This window comes from Dendrobates tinctorius, unplaced genomic scaffold, assembly GCF_039654945.1.
Source record: "Dendrobates tinctorius isolate UK_male_01 unplaced genomic scaffold, ASM3965494v1 ptg000158l, whole genome shotgun sequence".
Taxonomy (NCBI): Eukaryota; Metazoa; Chordata; class Amphibia; order Anura; family Dendrobatidae; genus Dendrobates; species Dendrobates tinctorius.
The window spans coordinates 28,336,321-28,357,550 of NW_027361825.1; the positions used below are offsets into that span (position 1 = coordinate 28,336,321).

The 21,230-nt window shown below is 45.7% G+C and overlaps 1 protein-coding gene across 1 annotated transcript in view; it reads left to right on the plus strand.

Moving 5' to 3' along the window:
• Nucleotides 1-207: 207 nt before the first annotated feature.
• LOC141052016 (cytochrome P450 2C8-like) overlaps nt 208-21,230 on the plus strand; it is a 75,821-nt gene continuing 54,798 nt past the window's right edge. The window contains exons 1-2 of the mRNA XM_073549189.1: nt 208-449; nt 4,996-5,158. Coding sequence (XP_073405290.1) covers nt 270-449; nt 4,996-5,158 — 343 coding nt within the window. The 5' untranslated portion in view covers nt 208-269. The remainder of the gene's footprint in view (nt 450-4,995; nt 5,159-21,230) is intronic.

The following is a 21,230-nucleotide window of genomic DNA, read 5'->3' on the forward strand; positions in this document are numbered from 1 at the left end:
GAAGAACAAAAATGTAGTGCTTTTGTAAGGCGAGGAGGTAAAACAATAGTGCAAAAATGAAAATATCTGCTTCTCAAAGGGGTTAAATTATATGTGATTACAACAGCAGTTAAAGTACATTGTGCAATACATTGTGAAATACTGCTATAACGCTGCTGTAACTTTGCACTTCACCCATGTTCAGCCTGTTTAAAAGTTGAGTCATTGCCCTGTACCAGACTGAATAGAAATACACAGTAAACACCGAGCTATAGTCACCAGTGCTCAGGATGGCACTCAACATTGCAGCAACGCTTCTTCTAGCTACTGGAATTACTCTCCTTATTTATGTTATTAAATGGTGGAGTAGGGTCAAACAGAAGGACCTACCCCCAGGACCTACACCTCTTCCCGGATTGGGGAATATCCTTCAGATCAGCACTACAGAAGTACCCCAGTCATTAGTTCAGGTACGTACATTTACTTGCAATCTCACTCTTTTTACTGAACTGGTTATAAAGCAATTTCAGGTATAAATCGGGTATCTGAATAGCATAGGGCCATCCGGACACAGACAAGGAAAGCTGCATAAAATTCATATAACCTGCAGTTGTTCTTGTACAAGCCTAACATCCATCATTTACAGATTATTTTATGACTGATTGTGCCCACAGCAGAACCTCCACAGGAGAAATTAGGTATTACACAGTGAATATTGAAATTAAAGGGAATCTGTCACCCCATTTTTGTTAGGAGTGGCGGAAGACACTAAATAAAAAATATAAATAAAGTGTCTTCGCCACTCGGGGTCCACCGTGCGGAGGATGTAAAAACCGCAGCTAGTAGATGCAGAGCACTATGGCGGTAATGTGCACAGGGTTTAACTGCACCCAATGTGTACTGAAGCAAACTCTGTTATAGTCACAGAGCTGCAGGCAAAAGCATACACAAAACGCTGAGTCTGTTCAGGGTCACAGAGTCTCAGCGATGCAGACACGGTATTCAGGGTCACAGGAGTAGCCTTAAACAACAGGACTACTCCGTCTAGACCTACCGTTAAATAAGGTGCGAGGCATCGCAACCGCAGACGCAGAGAAAAACTGCAACTGCAGCGCGGCAAGAACTGAGCCGCTGGCAAGGTACTGCAATAAAGCTGGCGCAATGCAGACGCTAAGCTGCTGAGCAAGATGGAGAATATGCGCGCTGGTGCTAGCGCTGCTACTGGTTGAACCCAAACACTCACACAATCGTATTATCAGAGGGAAGGGGTTTCTTAATAAGTTAGTCACCAGTCCAAGCATCCATCACCTTACATACAGCAGCAAGTATGAAATAGTAGCGCATTGCGGAACAGTCATGCGTGCTTTTTATACCAAACGGGACCTTCCGGAAATCTCCAAGGCTCCAGGAGGAGCCAATAGGATTAGACACAGGACCTGAGCACGTGACTCCCGAACTCCAATGGGAGCTCGTCCCATGAGCATGCTCAGTGGATGGAACAGAGGACTTAGCCTCTGGAGAGAACTGCCGTAAGGCACTCTCCTCTGCAATCTCCTCTACCGCAGATGAAACGCAGGAGACTGCAGAATGCAAGAGTCTAGATTTCATCAAAAGAGTGGAAGAAATCAGACTCCTAACAATTTTTCGACTATCAGCAGTCGGCACTGACATCAGGGGCTTATCTACAGCATTCTGTAATGCTGTAGATAAGCCTCTGATGTAACCTGAAAGATAAGAAAAAAAGAGTTAGATTATACTCACCCTGGGGTTCGGTCCGGTCCGATGGGTGTCGCGGTCCGGTCCGGCGCCTCCGATCTTCTAATGGTGACGTCTTCTTTGCTGTCTGTCGTGGCTCCTGCGCAGGCGCACTGCTCTGCCCTGTTGAGGGCAGACCAGAATACTGCAGTGCGCAGGCCCAGACCTCTCCCGGCGCCTGCGCACTGCAGGACTCTGCTCTGCCCTCAACAGGGCAGAGCAGTGCGCCTGCGCAGGAGCCAAGACAGGCAGCAAAGAAGAGGATGTCACCGTTAAAAGATGGGAGGCGCTGGACCGCGACACCCATCGGACCGGACTGAACGCCAGGGTGAGTATAATCTAACTCTTTTTTCTTATCTTTCAGGTTACATCGGGGGCTTATCTACAGCATTACAGAATGCTGTAGATAAGACCCTGATGTCGGTGCTGGCAGCTGATAGGTGAAAAATAGGGTGACAGATTCCCTTTAACAAGCAAATCTGATTTATGGACCTTTTGGGTTCTCTAAATAATCTTTGTAGATGCTCTTCTCTCTCTGATAAAAAGAAGTCCTGAAGCTGGAACTCCCTCTCCATTCCCTGACTATGTATTCCTGTATGTAACTCAACCTCCAGTATCCAAAAAGCCTTTCCAATTATCCGAATACATGAGATAGCTATAGGCTGGCACTATAGCGCTCGGATCAGCTGAGCATTCATGTGTTTTTAACTGTAAAAGAGGATAACACCTCCTATGCCAGTTGAATCTTATTTCCCCTGAAAACACAAAGTTCAGACATGGAAATTCCAATAACCATATCCATTACTACTCCGACAATATCTGGTTACGAGAATAAGGAGGTGTCCATCCATATCACATGGTCAGCAGGTCCAGTCAATATCAGTAGGTTCAGAGGACTTTCATCAGATATGCGGTCATTAGTTATATGACTCCCTTTTATGTTGACCAAACACATGTGATGGTGGGTGGCTGAATGTTCATTTGGCCTACAACTATCATTCCCACCCTTCTGCATACTTAAACTCCTGACTTTACATGTTTTCAATGGAAAGAAGTGGTCAAAGGCTTGAACGCTTGAATTTATTAATGTCTGACCCTTATTTTCTCCAAAATCATCTGTCAGGGGAGAGATTCAAAAGCCTAAGTTATGTAATAGAACACGGCACTCCCGAAAATGCTGGCACACAAGTATGGGCCCAACCCTTAGTAAATGTAACCTAGAAGAACATGGATATCAAATTGTGATACAAGATATTTTGTTCCTAGGTGTTCACTGTGTTCCTAAGTCCACAGTGAAAAACAAAGTTTCAGTCAAATCATAGACCAAAATGTTATGCTTTTCACTGTGGATTGCCCCTACTATATGAATAAAACATCTTATATTGTGCCGCTAACTACAGACCTGTCTCTAATCTTCCCTTCATCTCTAAACTCCTGGAACGCCTGGTCCACTCCCATCTTATCCACTATCTCTTTGATAACTCTCTTCTTGACCCTCTCCAATCCGGTTTCCGCTCTTTACACTCTACTGAAACTGCCCTCACTAAAGTCTCTAATGATCTACTAACAGCTAAATCAAATGGTCATTACTCCATGCTAATTCTCTTGGATCTCTCTGCAGCATTCAACACTGTGGATCATCCGCTCCTCCTCACTATGCTCCGTTCCATTGGCCTCAAGGACACCGTTCTCTCCTGGTTCTCCTCCTATCTCTCTGACCTCTCCTTTACTGTATCTTTTTCTGGTTCCTCCTCCTCTCACCTTCCCCTTACTGTTGGGGTTCCTCAAGGATCGGTTCTAGGCCCCCTCCTCTTCTCCTTATACACTGCCCCTATTGGTCAAACAATCAGTAGATTTGGTTTCCAGTACCATCTCTATGCTGACGACACCCAATTATACGCTTCTTCACCTGACATCACGCCAGCCTTTCTAGAAAACACCGGCGATTGTCTAAATGCTGTGTCTAACATCATGTCCTCACTATATCTGAAACTGAATCTGTCAAAGACTGAACTCCTTGTGTTTCCTCCCGCTACTAATATACCTATACCCTACATTGCCATTTCTGTGTGTAGTTCCACTATTACTCCCCAGTAACATGCCTGCTGTCTTGGGGTCATACTTGACTCCGAGCTTTCCTTTGCCCCCCACATTCGATCACTGGCTCGCTCTTGTCATCTGCACCTCAAAAACATTTCTAGAATTTGACCTTTTCTTACTTTTGACTCCGCAAAAACTCTTAATGTTTCTCCTATTCATTCTCGTCTCGACTATTGTAACTCTCTTCTAATCGGTCTCCCTCTTACCAAACTCTCCCCTCTCCAATCTGTCTTGAATGCTGCAGCCAGGATCATATTCCTCACCAATCATTACACCGATGCCTCTACCTTGTGCCAGTCATTACACTGGCTACCCATCCACTCCAGAATTCAGTACAAACTTATTACCCTCACCCACAAAGCCCTCCATGGCTCAGCACCACCCTACATCTCCTCCTTTGTTTCAGTATACCACCCTACCCGCGCCCTCCGTTCTGCTGATAACCTGAGGTTAGCATCCTCAATAATCAGAACCTCCCACTCCCGTCTCCAAGATTTTACAAGTGCTGTGCCAATTCTTTGGAATGCACTTCCCAGGTCAATACGATTAGTCCCCAATCCCCACAATTTTAAGCGTGCCCTGAAAACACATTTATTCAGACTGGCCTATCGCCTCAACACATTAACCTAATCTATCCCTGGGTGGCACAGCCAAAAGTTTTACCATAACCAGGTTCCCCGCATCATGTTCCCACATGCTTTTTTCTTCCATTAGCCCTCTGTGTCTGTACTGTTACACACTTAACATTATGGCTGGTCCATACAATCAGGGCAACTGTTACCACCCACCTTTCGTGTCTACCTCTTTCCTCATAGACTGTAAGCTTGCGAGCAGGGCCCTCATTCCTCTTGGTATTTGTTATAATCTATGTGATTATTGTTATGCTGTAATGTCTATTGTCTGTACAAATCCCCTCTGAAATGTAAAGTGCTGCGGAATATGTCGGTGCTATAGAAATAAAATTTATTATTTATTATTATTATCTTATATCACAATTTGAGTGACAAGTTCTTCTAGATTATAATTTAAAAAAAATTCCTTTGATGGTTTGATCCCCCATATTTAGATGTGCTCTACTGATTTTAGCCTAGTGTTTGTGAAGGCCATATGAATTTTAATTTATACCCATTGTTTTACATGTATATCTATATATCTCTAAAGCTGAGCAAGACGTACGGACCTGTTTATACCATCTACTTCGCAAACGTCCGGACCATAGTACTTATCGGGTACGATGCCGTGAAGGAAGCATTGGTGGACTGCAGTGATGTGTTCAGTGATAGGGGAGACATAGGAGCAGGAGATGTTTTCTATAAACAGTTTGGTAAGTCGATAAAATAAATGACTAAAATAACAGTAACTGATTATTTTCTGTGAATTTAAGACTAGTAATTCTAAAATGCCATATAGAGACATAAATTTTTGGCAATATCTGTAATATTTGACAGATGACATACATTATATAAAGCGTACGGAGCAATCAAAGTATATTTCTCTCACAGTTCCTATCAGACAGATAGCAGTGAGCACAATATATGGCCATTCCTGAAGCTATCTTATGTAACCTGTTTTACAGGTTGTAATATATCAGCTGTTATGAACCTCTGTACCTTGTATGTAAGATAGCTTGATAGGACTAGTATATAATTATTAAAGGTGTTACCTGATATGCAGAAAATCTATATTTTCCCAGAAACAGCACCTCTCATTGGCTGTGTCTAGTTTTGCATTGTACAACTATTTAATTAAATTGACTTAAACTGCATTACCAAACACAGCACACAATCAGAAATAGCAATTTTTCTCTGTAAAAAGTAAACTCTTTTTCTTTAGCTTTTATAAGACCACATTTCAACTACATCTTTCTGCATTTCCAGAAGGGTAAATTCTAAAGTCTCAATGACAAAACATTTTTAGAAAGCACTGCTTGCGAGCATATTGTGTTTACTATATTGTTTGTTTTTCAGGATGTTTCAACATTATTTGTAACACTTTTGTAAACAGAAAGCATTATATTCTGATGTTTTAATAAATATAGCAGTTGTTAAACTACGCTCACCCGGTGCCGGGACTCCTCGCCTGACATCACCACTTCCGATGCCGGGGCCGCTCCGGGGATCCCGTCGGGTGTGCACGCGCACCTCTCACACTCGATCCTGTGGTTGCACGGCTATGTCTAGCGCGCTTGCATGCCCTTCCCTGCTCTGACTGCAGCCACGTCATCTCTATGGTCCTGGAGGACCTGACCCGGAAGTCCCTGTGCTCTTGCCCTATATCAGGCTACCTCTTCCTGTGGAAGGCACCTGATTATGAGGCTGAGTTCACACGTGGCGTTTTTTTTGCGTTTCCGCGGCGGTTTTAACCGCGCGATTTTGCCGCGAAAAATAAGCATCCCATGCATTCCTATGGGATTCCGCAATGCTGTGCTAATGCTGCGGTTTTTACCGCAGCAGAATCGCTTCGTGGTAAAAACCGCAGCATGCTCATTAATTTGCGGAATCGCGACGATCCCGCACCCATAGGAATGCATTGTTCCGCTTATTTCCCGCATGTGGCTGTGCACACCATGCGGAAAGTAAGCAGAACAATTGCGGATGGTACCCACGGTCCGGAGGAGAGGAGACTGTCCTCCGGGCTTTGGGTACCATATCCCTGTAAAAAATAGAATTTAAAGTAAAAAATATTGTTATTCTCACCCTCCGACGTCCCGCGCATCCGTTCCCAGTAATCCTTTGTGAAAATGCTCGCGATGACGTCCCTTCTCGCGGGATCGCAAAGTCTCGCGGTCATTCGCGCGACGTCATCGCGAATTACCGCGAGACGTCGCAATCCCGCGAGAACTGACGTCATCGCGAGCATTTTCGCAAAGGATTACTGGGAACGGATGCGCGGGACGTCAGAGGGTGAGAATAACACCGTTTTTTATTTTTTTTTTTACATTCTATCTTTTACTACTGATGCCGCATAGGCGGCCTCAGTAGTAAAAAGTTGGTCACACTCGTCAAACACTATGTTTGACAAGTCTGACCAACCTGTCAACCAGTTTTCCAAGCGATGCTACAGATCACTTGGAGAACGCTAGCATTTTGCAAGCTAATTACGCTTGAAAAATGCTAGTTTTTCCGCGGGAAAATCGCGGGAATTTAAAATGCAATTTTCCCGCGGACTGGAATTCCGAAATTCTCGCGGTAATTTCCGCAAGAGTTCCGGTACGTGTGCACTTAGCCTTATTGTGCTTCCCAGGTAGGCCGCTTGGTCTCTGCTCGGTGGCTCTCTGTACTCGGGTCCATGCCTCGTACTCTGCATTGTGCTCTGCCTCGTGCTCTGCCTTATGTGCTACCTTGTGCTCTGCTTTGTGTTCTGCCTAGTGCTCTGTTGTGCCTCTTAGTACACACTCTGCTCTGTGCTCTGTTGTGCTTTTAGCACACGCTCTGCTCTGTGCTCTCTTGTGTTTCTCTGCACACCTTCTTCCTTGTTTTATACTCACGCATGCTTCCCAGCTCGTGCTCTGTCTAAACCTGTACTCAGGCGTGCTTCCTAGCACGCTCTCAGTCTAGCCTTGTACTCTAGTGTGCTCCTTGCACGTGCCCTGCTTTACCTGCACCCGGACGTGCTTGTCTATGCACGCCATAGGTGCTTCCGTGTACGCTCCTTGCATGTTACAGTTTCCAGATCACTCCCGTGTACTCGCCTTGTGCTGTCCTGAATCCTCGTATGTGCTCCCATGTACACGCATTGCACGATCCAGTTTCCAGCGCACTCCCGTGTACTCGCCTTGTACTGTCCAGAACCCTCTATACTTTCGTGCACACACCTTGTATTGTCTTATACCCTGCATACCCCAGAGCCAATCCTTTGCAGGCCCTTGCATTCTGCGCGTTCCCAGTTCACTCGTGTCTTCCTTGAGCCGGCCACCTGGTTCCAGCAGTCGTGGTGCTTAGTCCCCCAGGGCCTGCCCCTGACCCTCCCTGTATAGCAGGTGGTCCTCACTAGGTCAGCTTGCCCTGGGTGGGCTGGTGTCATGACCCAGAGGGTCCACTCCAGAAGACGTCACAGCAGTGTTTCAAATGTTTTATACAACTTTTATGGCACAGAAAAGTTGCAAGTTTTGGTGAATGCTTTATGTTTAGTGATCGGTGAACCCGAACAGTAAACTTCTACAGGAAGTCTGTATTACTGTCCTACAGTACAGCATCCCAATCGGGTGTTTTCCATGCTGTCATCTGCATGACAGCATGACATACTTTAGTTGCTCTGATTGGCATTAAGATTATTACTGCTGGTCAGAGAGCTGCGGATCCCACACTGTCAGATGACAGCATGAGTCAGCAGCTGTGAACGGTGGTAAAAAGGTACTATTCCCATCAACCTATCCCTGCTGTCGCTGAAAACAGCTTTAGCAAGTGCCGCTGATGGGAGTATGGGGGCTGATGGGAGAGCCTGTGCTATAAATAAAAAAAGTGATGTAGGGCCTCTTCTATTTTTGATAACTAGCAAGGCAAAACTTACAGCTGTGGCCTGCAATTCTCAGCTGTCAGTTTTATCATGGCTGTTTATCAAGAATGGAAGGGTACCCATGCCATTTTTTATTATTTAAATAAGTAATTTAAAAAACTGAGTGGGGTACACCACATTTTTGACAAGCAGACAAGCTAAAATAGACAGCTGGTATTCCCAGGCTGGTAAGGTGTCATGGATATTGGCTCACCCTGCCTAAAAATAGCAGCCCACGGCTGCTCCAGAAAAGTCTTATCTATGAGATATGCCAATTCTGGCGCTTTGCCTAGCTCTTCCCTCTTACCATGTGGCAGTGGCAAGTGGGGTAAAATTTGTGGGGTTGATGTCACCTTTGTTTTGTCAGGTGACATCAAGCCCCAGGTTACTAATGGAGATGCATATTTAAGACGTCTATCCATTACTAACCCCCATATGCCTCAATAATCATATTGTAAATAAAATAAACACCCTGAATAAAGTATTTTATTTGAAATAAAAACCCACACCACACCCTGCTTTACAAATTTATTATCAGATAACAAATTTAAGATAAGATTAAGATAACAAACACAGTTATACTCACCTTACGCCCATTCCATTGAAGCCCTTGTCCCCTGTGAAAAAAAGAAAAATAATAAACAACCATATCCCTCACCTGTCCAAAGTGGATATGTCCCATGCCTTAACCCCTTAACATCCATTGATGTGCACAGTCCGTCATGGGCGGTTGTAACTTACCACACCATGACGGACTGTATAAACACGCAGTGACAGTTCAGTGCCGACAGCTGTCTAAGATAGCTGTCAGGCACGGAAAGGGGTGCAGGGTCCCTTGCAGTCGGTCCCTGCCCCCCAAGCGCTGTGATTGTTCAGTCAATCTGAATGACCATACACAGCAGAGATCTGGCAGGAGATGCTGAAATTTCAGCATCTCCTGCCCGATCAGTGCAGGAGCTCAGCGCTGCAGTGGCTGAGCATCCTGCACTGACAGTCAGGAGCGGCGCCCCCACCGCCCCTGGCTGCTAAACCCCTGAGTGCAGCGATCGAGCATGATCACAGAATTCAGGGGGGAGGCAAAGGGTCACCGGCTCCCTCTGCCTCAGGTCGGCATCTCCGTGATGTAATCGCAGGTCCTGACCTGTTGCATGATGGCCTGGGGTTTGTCATAACAACCTCTGGGTCATTCAGCTAGGGAAAGCTTTTGAGACCATGCTGAAACAGTGGTTCCACTTCACATATGGGTAGTGTTGAGCGATACAGTTCGATACCCAAAAATATCGTATCGGATGGTATCGCCCGATACGAAAAAAATATCGGGTATCGCCGATTCCGATACTGGAAGTCCCATTCAAGTCAATGGGACTTCCGGTATCGGAATTAAAAAAAGCCCTTTATTTCCTTGTTGGCTAATTCTACATAATTGAAAACAAATAAGAATCATGTAGAATGTATTGTGGGAGGTGGAGGAGACATTAAAAGCATAGTGGTTTATTCAAATCACATGGCATAGCATTAATTCCAATTTTTTTTTTCAGTACGTTCGGAGTTAAAAAGATATTGACTATGTTAACCTTTTTTATATTTTGTCAGATATGTATGTTTCACAACTTCCATGCTCTTCACGTTCTATTGTACTTCTCCCACACTTTCTCCTTCATGATCCGCAGCAGTAGCATTTTTTTCATCAACTTTTTCTTCACCTTATTCATCTTCTTCTTCTTCATCTTCTTCCCATTAATTTTTTTTTCCATTCTCCATATTCTTCTTATTCAGCTATTATCAATTTTAATATGCTATTTCTTCATCTTCTTCCTATTCTTCTTTGTCTTCATTTTCTTAGGGTGACAGGCATTCCTGTAGTACTTATCTATAAAAGTTATAAGATTACACCTTACGTTCTGCCTGTCACTAAAGATTTACAACAGGATTTGTCCGCGTTCAGTTTGGCCTGCAGCAGCAGGCATTTTCCAGGGGCACCACGAGGAGGAACGGACTCACCCCCATTTACTGCTTAGTCTTCTTCTGCTTATAATTTTGATTTCTTCTATGCTGATTTTTAGTCTTATGCTTAATGTTCTTCTGCTTTCTGTTCTTCTGCTTTTGCTTCTTCTGCTTCTTGTTCTTCTGTCTTTTGTTCTGTATCTTGGTGGTTGTCTTCATGTTCTTTGTCCTCTTGGTCTTATTATTTAGGGTCATATTTCTGGTTTTCTTTGGTGTGGTCTTCAGGGTCGTCGTCATCAGGGTCGTCGTCATGGAGATCAATAAGGATTACCAAAGACAATTTAAAAAAGCTTGATCTTGGAAATGTAGCAGAAGGTACAAGAAGGCTGAGAAACTGGCGAGAACCAGCAGACAGTGCTGGCACCCGGATGGGTAGCAGAAGGAACAAGAGCCAATGGCACTTCTGAGGACCAACTGACGGTGCTGGACCACGGTTACTAAGCAGAAGGTACCTGTGCTAAAAAGCACTACCAAGGACCAGCTGACGGTGCTGGACCTCGGATACCGAGATGGAGGCACCTAGGCCAAAGGCTGTGGCGAGAACCAGCAGACAGTGCTGGCACCCGGATGGGTAGCAGAAGGAACAAGAGCCAATGGCACTACCGAGGACCAACTGACGGTGCTGGACCACGGTTACTAAGCAGAAGGTACCTGTGCTAAAAAGCACTACCAAGGACCAGCTGACGGTGCTGGACTTCGGATACAGAGATGGAGGCACCTAGGCCAAAGGTTCTGGCGAGAACCAGCACACAGTGCTGGAACCCGGGTGGGTAGCAGAAGGTACCCATTCAAAGCAAAGTAGCCAGGCCGCAAGCCGGCCGCAGTTACCGAAACCCACAGTCCTACAGGGGGTCCATGTCCCATTGGCACTATGGATCCAGCCTTCAGTGCCAGTTCCCGCAGCCCACATAGGAGTCACCTAAACTGCAGGCACCGTAGAGTCGGCTAACCCGGCCGCAAGACGACAGGACAACGAATTGGTGGCATAGTGACCTTGACACTACCCGGAAATAGCAGGCGTGCTGAAAACAGGCTGGGCAACAGGGAGTACCCGTGCCAAAGACACTGCCGAGAACCAGCTGACGGTGCTGAAACCCAGATGGGTAGCAAAAGCTACAAGAGCCAATGGCACTACCGAGGACCAACTGACGGTGCTGGACCACGGTTACTAAGCAGAAGGTACCTGTGCTAAAAAGCACTACCAAGGACCAGCTGACGGTGCTGGACCTCGGATACCGAGATGGAGGCACCTAGGCCAAAGGCTGTGGCGAGAACCAGCAGACAGTGCTGGCACCCGGATGGGTAGCAGAAGGAACAAGAGCCAATGGCACTACCGAGGACCAACTGATGGTGCTGGACCACTGTTACTAAGCAGAAGGTACCTGTGCTAAAAAGCACTACCAAGGACCAGCTGACGGTGCTGGACCTCGGATACCGAGATGGAGGCACCTAGGCCAAAGGCTCTGGCGAGAACCAGCAGACAGTGCTGGAACCCGGGTGGGTAGCAGAAGGTACCCATTCAAAGCAAAGTAGCCAGGCCGCAAGCCGGCCGCAGTTACCGAAACCCACAGTCCTACAGGGGGTCCATGTCCCATTGGCACTACGGATCCAGCCTTCAGTGCCAGTTCCCGCAGCCCACATAGGAGTCACCTAAACTGCTGGCACCATAGAGTCGGCTAACCCGGCCGCAAGACGACAGGACAACGGATTGGTGGCATAGTGACCTTGACGCTAGCTGGAAACAGCAGGCATGCTGGAACCAGGCTGGGCAACAGGGAGTACCCGTGCCAAAGACACTGCTGAGAACCAGCTGACGGTGCTGGAACCCAGATGGGTAGCAAAAGCTACAAGAGCCAATGGCACTACCGAGGAACAACTGACGGTGCTGGACCACGGTTACTAGGCAGGAGGTACCTGTGCTAGAAAGCACTACCAAGGACCAGCTGACGGTGCTGGACCTCGGATACCGAGATGGAGGCACCTAGGCCAAAGGCTCTGGCGAGAACCAGCAGACAGTGCTGGAACCCGGGTGGGTAGCAGAAGGTACCCATTCAAAGCAAAGTAGCCAGGCCGCAAGCCGGCCGCAGTTACCGAAACCCAGAGTCCTACAGGGGGTCCATGTCCCACTGGCACTACGGATCCAGCCTTCAGTGCCAGTTCCTGCAGCCCACATAGGAGTCTCCTAAACTGCAGGCACCGTAGAGTCGGCTAACCCGGCCGCAAGACGACAGGACAACGGATTGGTGGAATAGTGACCTTGACACTACCCGGAAACAGCAGGCGTGCTGGAACCAGGCTGGGCAACAGGGAGTCCCCGTGCCAAAGACACTGCTGAGCACCAACTGGCGTTGTTGGAGCCCAGGGACAATCATGGTGTATTCCGAGGCCTACTTGGTGGTAGTTTTAGATTGTTTGTAGGCTACAACAGACTGTCAACGTGCTCCAATTAGGCATCCATACAGCAGCCGTCTGCCCAATCCACACGTGTTCCTGTGTTACTGGGATTCTGTAATGTCAGCAGATCCCCTGATGTGTGTCTGCCACTGTCTCCTGCTCTGTCCACATTCCCACCACTTACAGTGGGAAGGTGGACAGCGCAGGAGACAGTGGCGGACACATATTGGGGGATCTGCTGACGTTACAGAACCCCTGTAACACAGGAACACGTGTGGAATGCGTGGACGGCAACTGTGAGCAGGAACTGGCGGTGTTGGAGGTCAGGGGAAATACTAGAGACAGAGTGGAGACAGAGGCCAAATCAGAGAATGTTTAAATCTGAAGTAGTTACAATTTGGAGGCAGCAGCAGTTTGCCCTCCACACAGCAGGGGATCAGCTGACGTTACCGAACCCCACTTTCACATGAACGAGTGTGATTTTCTGTGTGGACAGCACTTCCGAGCACCAACTGGCGTTGTTGGAGCCCAGGGACAATCATGGTGCAGGCCGAGGCCTACTAGGAGCCAGGTGTAAAGCTGAGGTATTTTGACTTTGGAGGGAGCAGGACACTTTGCCCTTCCACACATCAGGGGATCAGCCGACGTTACCGCCCCCCACTTTCACATGAACGAGTGTGTTTTTCTGTGTGGACAGCACTTCCGAGCACCAACTAGCGTTGTTGGAACCCAGAGACAATCGTGGTGCAGGCCGAGGCCTACTAGGAGCCAGGTGTAAAGCTGAGGTATTTTGACTTTGGAGGGAGCAGGACACTTTGCCCTCCACACAGCAGGGGATCAGCTGACGTTACCGAACCCCACTTTCACATGAACGAGTGTGTTTTTCTGTGTGGACAGCAATTCCGAGCAACAACTGACGATGTTGGAGCCCAGGGATAGTCATTTTGTAGGCTGAGGCCTACTTGGAGGCAGTTTAAGATAAGACGTTGTTTGAATTTGGAGGCAGCAGCAGTTTGCCCTCCACACAGCAGGGGATAAGCTGACATTACTGACCCCCACTTTCACATGAACGAGTGTGATTTTCTGTGTGGACAGCACTTCCGAGCACCAACTAGCGTTGTTGGAGCCCAGGGAGAACCAGGGTGCAGGCCGAGGCCTACTTGGTGGCAGTTTTAGATTGTTTGTAGGCTACAACAGACTGTCAACGTGCTCCAATTAGGCATCTGTCTCCACTCTGTTTCCAGGATTTCACGTGACCACCAACACCGCCAGTTTATGCGTACAGCAGCCGTCTGCCCAATCCACACGTGTTCCTGTGTTACTGGGATTCTGTAATGTCAGCAGATCCCCTGATGTGTGTCTGCCACTGTCTCCTGCTCTGTCCACGTTCCCACTGCTTGCATCATCAGATGAGCACTGAGGTGTGCTGACAATAGGCACTGGCCCACCCGCCTCTTCAGATTCAGAGGGACAAAGCAATTGCGCATCACTGCATACTCCCTCTTCTTCACACTCTAGAATGCTGCTTGGCTGGCCACCTCTTTCCAAGCCAACAGATTCTGAGAACAGAAGTAAAGATTGAGATGGCTCCTGTCCAGGGCTCTCAGACTGCCTGGGCAATTTGGCAGGTGGTGAAGAGACAGATGGTTGCTCTTCAGTGCTCTGGCCTTGGGAGGATGCGGAAGTCATTGAAGTGGATGCGTTAGCTGCCATCCATCCGACAACGGCTTCAATTTGTTCGTCACGCAGCAGTGGGGTACGGCGAGGTCCTACAAAGCTGCGCATGAAGGACTGTTGCCTGGTAAAAGTGGGGGATGCCGGGTCACTGGTGGCCGCAGCAGACACCGAATCCCCACGTCCTCTCCCTGCTGAATCCCCCCGTCCTCTCCCTGCTGAAACTCCATGGCCACGACCACGTGCCTTACTCCCTGCCTTCTTCATCTTGGTAGACTGATAAAGATAGGCAGAAAAGTAAAAAAGGGGTGGCTTAGTGTTCTTATTCCTGAACACCTGCTAACCAGTATAAGAAACTAATTTGGCTAAGAGTGTGTGTACTACACTTTAATATCATCTAATGTGGCCTAGACAACTGTAAAGTGGAATGTTTGGTGAACTTTATTTCCTTTTTTTTGGGGGGGGGAAGGAAAGGATGTGACCAAAGTTTGAAAGCAGTGATTACAATGCAGGAAGCTAACCTACAATGCAATTGATGAGGCTCCAAAAAATAGGGTGACACTAGCCTGGCTGGCCCTGAAGGGCACAAGCCAGCAAAAAGGCTCCTCTATCTAATCCTATATAGTGTTTGTAACCAACCAATGACAATGGATGCGGTTGGAAGCACACTAATATAGGAGCAAAAATCTGGCTAAATTAGCTGCAAAAAAAGGACTATGTATGAGGCAGTGACGCACGCTGAGCGGACTACAGCTAGCGGTGGCTGTAGAACACACTGCAACGTAAGCTGCACTCACACACAGAGAGACCTATCAGACAGCCAAAAACAGTGCAGAGAAATGGGCTATAGCACTGAAAGGCTGCTGAAAGGCTCCGCTGTCCACTCCTTTAGTGTTTGCAACCAACGTATATGGATACGTATGGAAGCACACTATACAGGAGGAAAAAAAAGCAGCAATAAAAGAAAAATGTGTATGAGGCAGAGACACAGATGTGCCTGCAGGACACAATACACAGCGTGGGTCTGCACTCACACAGCCCTTGCAGACAGCTGTGAAAACAGCGCTGCTAGGGAAAAGCAAGCTACAGTGGTGGTTTATGTAGCCTGGGTTAAGCACTGTATGTTTTGTGGAATCGCTATTTCTAACTGTCCCTCACAGTCTTCAACAGCAGCCTGTCCCTAACTGAATTCACAGCAGAGTGACCAGAAATGGCGGCTGCAACGCTTTTTATAGTGCATCATGACATCATTTCAGCAGCCAATCACAGCCATGCCAGTAGTTAACATGCCTACATGCCTAACAGGATGTGCCCACACTTCTGAGGATCCCCATTGGCTGAATCAAATCGAGCGGGCTCCTAGCATTATGGGAACTTCCAATTCCGGTATTCGATATGAAAAAAGTATCGGAACTAAGTATCGGAATTCCGATACAGCTAATATCGGCCGATAACCGATACTTGCGGTATCGGAATGCTCAACACTACATATGGGGTATCAGCGTACTCAGGACAAATTGCACAACAATCTTAGGGGTCTAATTTCTCCTGTTATCCTTGTGAAAATAAAAATTTAGAGGCAAAAAGATCATTTTTGTGAAAAAATATGATTTTTTTTATTTTAACAGCTCTAAGTTGTAAACTTCTGTGAAGCACTTGGGGGTTCAAAGTGCTCACCATACATCTAGATAAGCTCATTGGGGGGTCTAGGTTCCAAAATGGGGTCACTTGTGGGGGGTTTCTATTGTTTAGGCACATCAGTGGCTCTGCAAATGCAGCATGATGCTCACAGACCATTCCATCAAAGTCTGCATTCCAAAACGACGCTCCTTACCTTCTGAGCTCTGCCATATGCCCAAACAGTGGTTCCACCCCACATATGGGGTATCAGCGTACTTAGGACACATTGCACAATAACTTTTGGGGTCCTATTTCTCTTGTTACCCTTGTGAAAATAAAAAATTTGAGGGCAAAATGAACATTTTTGTGGAAAAAAATATGATTTTTTATTTTCACGGCTCTACGTTATAAACTTTTGTGAAGCACTTGGGGTTTCAAAGTGCTCACCACACATCTAGATAAGCTCACTGGGGGGTCTAGTTTCCAAAATGGTGTCACTTGTGGGGGGATTCCACTGTTTAGGCACATCAGGGTCTCTCCAAACGTGACATGGCGTCTGATCTCAATTCCAGCCAAGTTTGGGTTGAAAAAGTCAAACGGCGCTCCTTCCCTTCTGAGCTTTGCCATGCACGCACGCAGTGGTTTACCCCACATATGGGGTATCAGAATAGTCAGGACAAATTGCACAACAATATTTGGGGTCCTTCTACCCTTGGGAAAATAAAAATTGGATGAAAAGATTATTTTTGTGGAAAAAAAGATTTTTTCAATTTTACTGCTCTATGTTATAAACATCTGTGAAGCCCTTGAGGGTTCAGAGTTCTCACCACACATCTAGATAAGTTCCTTGGGGGGTCTAGTTTCTGAAATGGGGTCACTTGTGGGGGATTTCCACTGTTTAGGCACATCAGGGGCTCTCCAAACGAGACATGGTGTCCGATCTCAATTTCAGCCAAAAAAGCAAAATTACGCTGCTTCCCTTCCGAGCTCTGCCATGCACCCAAATAGTGGTTTACCCCCACATATGGGGTATCAGCACACTCAGGATAAATTGCACAATAACTTTTGGGGCCCTGTTACCCTTGGGAAAATAAAAATTGGGGGTGAAACAATCATTTTTGTGGCAAAAAAGATTTTTTTAAATTTACGGCTCTATGTTATAGCCTTCTGTAAATGTTCATTTTTTTCACATTACTTCAATTCTTGTAAAGTACCTTAAGGGTTAATAAACTTCTTGAATGTGGTTTTGAACACCTTGTGGGGTTCATTTTTTAGAATGGTGTCACTTTTGGGTACTTTCTGTCATATAGACTTCAAATGTGAGGCGGTCCCTAAAAAAATGGTTTTGCAAATTTTGCTGGAAAAATGAGAAATCGCTGGTCAACTTGTAACCCTTATAACTTCCTAGCAAAAAAAAATTTGGGTTCCAAAATTGTGCTGATGTAAAGACATGTGGGAAATGTTATTTATTAACTATTTTTTCTGACATATCTCTGATTTAAGGGCATAAAAATAAAATTTTGAAAATTGCAAAATTTTAAAAATGTTCGCCATATTTCCGTTTTTTCATAAATAAACACAAGTCATATCGAAGAAATTTTACCACTAACATGAAGTACAATATGTCACAAAAAACAGCCTCAGAATCCGCATGATCCAATCACGCATTCCAGAGTTATAAGCACATAAAGTGACAGTGGTCCGATTTCACAATTAAGGCCTGGTCTTTAACCTACAAAATGGCTTGGTCATTAAGGGGTTAATCCATGTCTGTGATATGTGTTTTGCATCCTAGATAGTGCCATGATGTGACCATCCAGGCTGAAAACCACTGGATAATGAGGTGGTGTGAGCACAGTTTTCTGCTTTAGCTTGGCTGGTTGTCAAATATGGGGGGACCCCATGCCACAGCTGTCAATTTTGCCATGCTGGCTATCAAAAATAGAATAGACCCACATCATTTAAAAAACTATACTGTATATTTGTTTTGTGTTTTGCTTTTGGTTTTCTCTGTGTAAAGGTCATGTGTTCATATGCAATTACATTTTGCATGCACATTAATTTACTTTTTCTGCTCAGACCCAGTTTCTCATTTGTTTCATTGTGCATTCTGTGCATATAAGGGTGTGACCGCCCTGTTTCTGAGTTGGAAAATCCATCCTGTCTGGCCTATACTATTACTGGTGGTTCAGTCCCTCTGTCCTTGTTCACATTCACGTCACTTGACAAGTGGAAAGGTTTTAAATACAAGAGTTAGGACTGTCCCACAAGGGTTGCCGTGACGTGGCGGGATGGCTTCTACATTATTTTGATCAAAATTATGTTAACTAAATACCCTTATTATTACTATTATTACTACCTTCATGCAATTTTTGCAATATATTTTTTTACTTTTTTATTCCAGGATATTTGTTTTGTGTTTTGCTTTTGGTTTTCTCTGTGTAAAGGTCATGTGTTCATATGCAATTACATTTTGCATGCACATTAATTTACTTTTTCTGCTCAGACCCAGTTTCTCATTTGTTTCATTGTGCATTCTGTGCATATAAGGGTGTGACCGCCCTGTTTCTGAGTTGGAAAATCCATCCTGTCTGGCCTATACTATTACTGGTGGTTCAGTCCCTCTGTCCTTGTTCACATTCACGTCACTTGACAAGTGGAAAGGTTTTAAATACAAGAGTTAGGACTGTCCCACAAGGGTTGCCGTGACGTGGCGGGATGGCTTCTACATTATTTTGATCAAAATTATGTTAACTAAATACCCTTATTATTACTATTATTACTACCTTCATGCATTTTTTGCAATATATTTTTTTACTTTTTTATTCCAGGATATTTTGTTTTGTGTTTTGCTTTTGGTTTTCTCTGTATATTTATTTATAGAGCAGGCACCGGCTGATAAATACTCCCATCAGTGGTGCCTGCTCTCGCTGTTATTGGTGACAGCAGGGGTAGGTTGATGTGAGCAGTACTCTCTAATCAGCTGATGGCTGTGACCGTAGGTAAACTTTTTACTGTTGGTCACAGGTGCTTTCTCACATCTGACAGCGTGGGAACAACAGCTCTCTGTCTAGTGATAATGATCTTACCATCGATCAGAGGTAGTAGTTTCTGAGCTGCAAACAAGGGATGTTCTGGCCCCTCATTAATCTGAATGGGGCCTGGGTTCAGGTACTCTTCTGCAGGGCCGCCATCAGGGCATTATTGCCCTTACTGCTGTATGGGGCCCAGTGAGCAGCACTACAGAAGGGGGCTCGCAGGTCCAGTGTTAGGGCCTGCGGAATGCACCAAATAATATAAAAGGAGATATGAGGTGCGTTCGCAGCCCAGGGTCCACCGTGCAGAGATGGAACCTGCTGCTGAGTAATGGCGGAACTAGATGGTGTATAAACGCTTGCTCACACGTGGGTTAACTTCACCCAGTGTGAATGGAAGCAAACTCTGTTGCTCCACAGAGCTGCTAAGACAAACGCCGAAGCCTGTTAAACTCACAGAGCTCGGCTGACTGAGCGCTAATTAGAGGTCACAGAGCTCTGTCCACTGCGAGGACAATGTAGTGCTCTGAGTGAATGTACCAGCAGAATCATCATTTGCTGTGCCAGCAAAAGGAGGGCATATACACAATCACGCCAAGTGCGCACAGTACCGCTACGGCGGACGCCACTAACCACCCGGGGTGGGGAGGAAAGCGCTAGAGGTGCGCATGGCGTCGCACTGGCGGTTACTGCTACCTGGCACGATATGACAGTGCCCTGAACAGGGAGGCACAGTCGGACGCTAGGTAGTGCAGACGACTGGACTGCACTGTGGCGTATAGCTTAGCCACTGACCGGCGCTTACTCTAACCCTGAATCCCTAACACAAACACAACCAGAGGGAGGGAATCTTAATCAGTCAGTCACCAGATACATGGATCCATCTTCATACACATATATAACAATTAGAGTCAATACTAGCGCATGGCCATGCGGCTCTTTTATAGCAGCGTCCTTCCGGGACCTTCGCAGTAGTGGACCAATCAGAGCAGGAACGGGACCTGCGCATGTGACCCACGACCTCCAATGAGAGGTCATCCCACAGGCATGCTCAGTAGGAAAAATTGCACAAATAGACGAAAAAAAATTGGCTAAAAAAGCCCTAGCCAGCTCACCAACCACAGCCACAGCATGGAACCTCGTCTGAAACCAACGATAGATGATAGTAGACAAAAAACATGAGGGACGTTCCAGCTGATAAAATTTTTTGCTTTATTGAAAAAATTAAAATAGTACAGCGGCTTACTCCTCAAGAGTAGATGGATGTGCTATGAGGCACTGAAACACCAGCTACGCGTTTCGACCCTACATGGGTCTTTATCACAGCTGAAAATTACTAACATAATGCAAACCTTATACTTAGTGCTGACCAATGAAAACTGCAATGTGAATCACATGAACAAGTCAAAGATCCTGTGAGCATTACTGCAATGCCTATGTTCCATAGAGACCAATGACGATATCACCTTCTATCACATGTTCTAATAGAAAGGTCCTGTGTGCAAAACTCCACATTCTCTAGGTTTGCATAATTATACCACATAAAAACAAATTGATTAACATATATACAAATATTTCAAATATAGCAATAACCATCAATAATGATACATGATCTCTGTTCTTTTGTTTAACCCATTTGGATATCTAGACCCCAGACAGAATATCCAAAAAGCCTCTCTTGTAAGGAGATGTCTTTTTCCATCCCTACCACACTTTGCATTTTTAACCCATTCAATTCCTGCAGCTGACATTGCCTCCAAATCCCCATTGTGCTGCATTAGAAAATGTTTAGACACCATAGAAATATTAAGTGTATTGCTACTATTATTCCCTACATTCCTAATATGCTCCAGGATGCGAGTTTTTAGTTTCCTTGTTGTACAGCCTTCATAGGATAAATTGCATATTTTACAGTGTATCCTATAGACCACATTTTCTGTATTGCAATTAATAAATTGTTTGATGTAATACCTCTGAATATTACCTGAGTCATTGAATGTTTGTTTTTTTGTGCATATCTGCACATTTTACGTTTATTAGAACCACATTTATAAAAGCCGGTGATTTTTAGCCAATTTTCCGAAGATGCTACAGATGTAAAGAAACTAGGGGATACAATATCTCCAATAGTGGGAGCTCGTCTGGCAACAACATTAGTACCAGCATCTAATATTT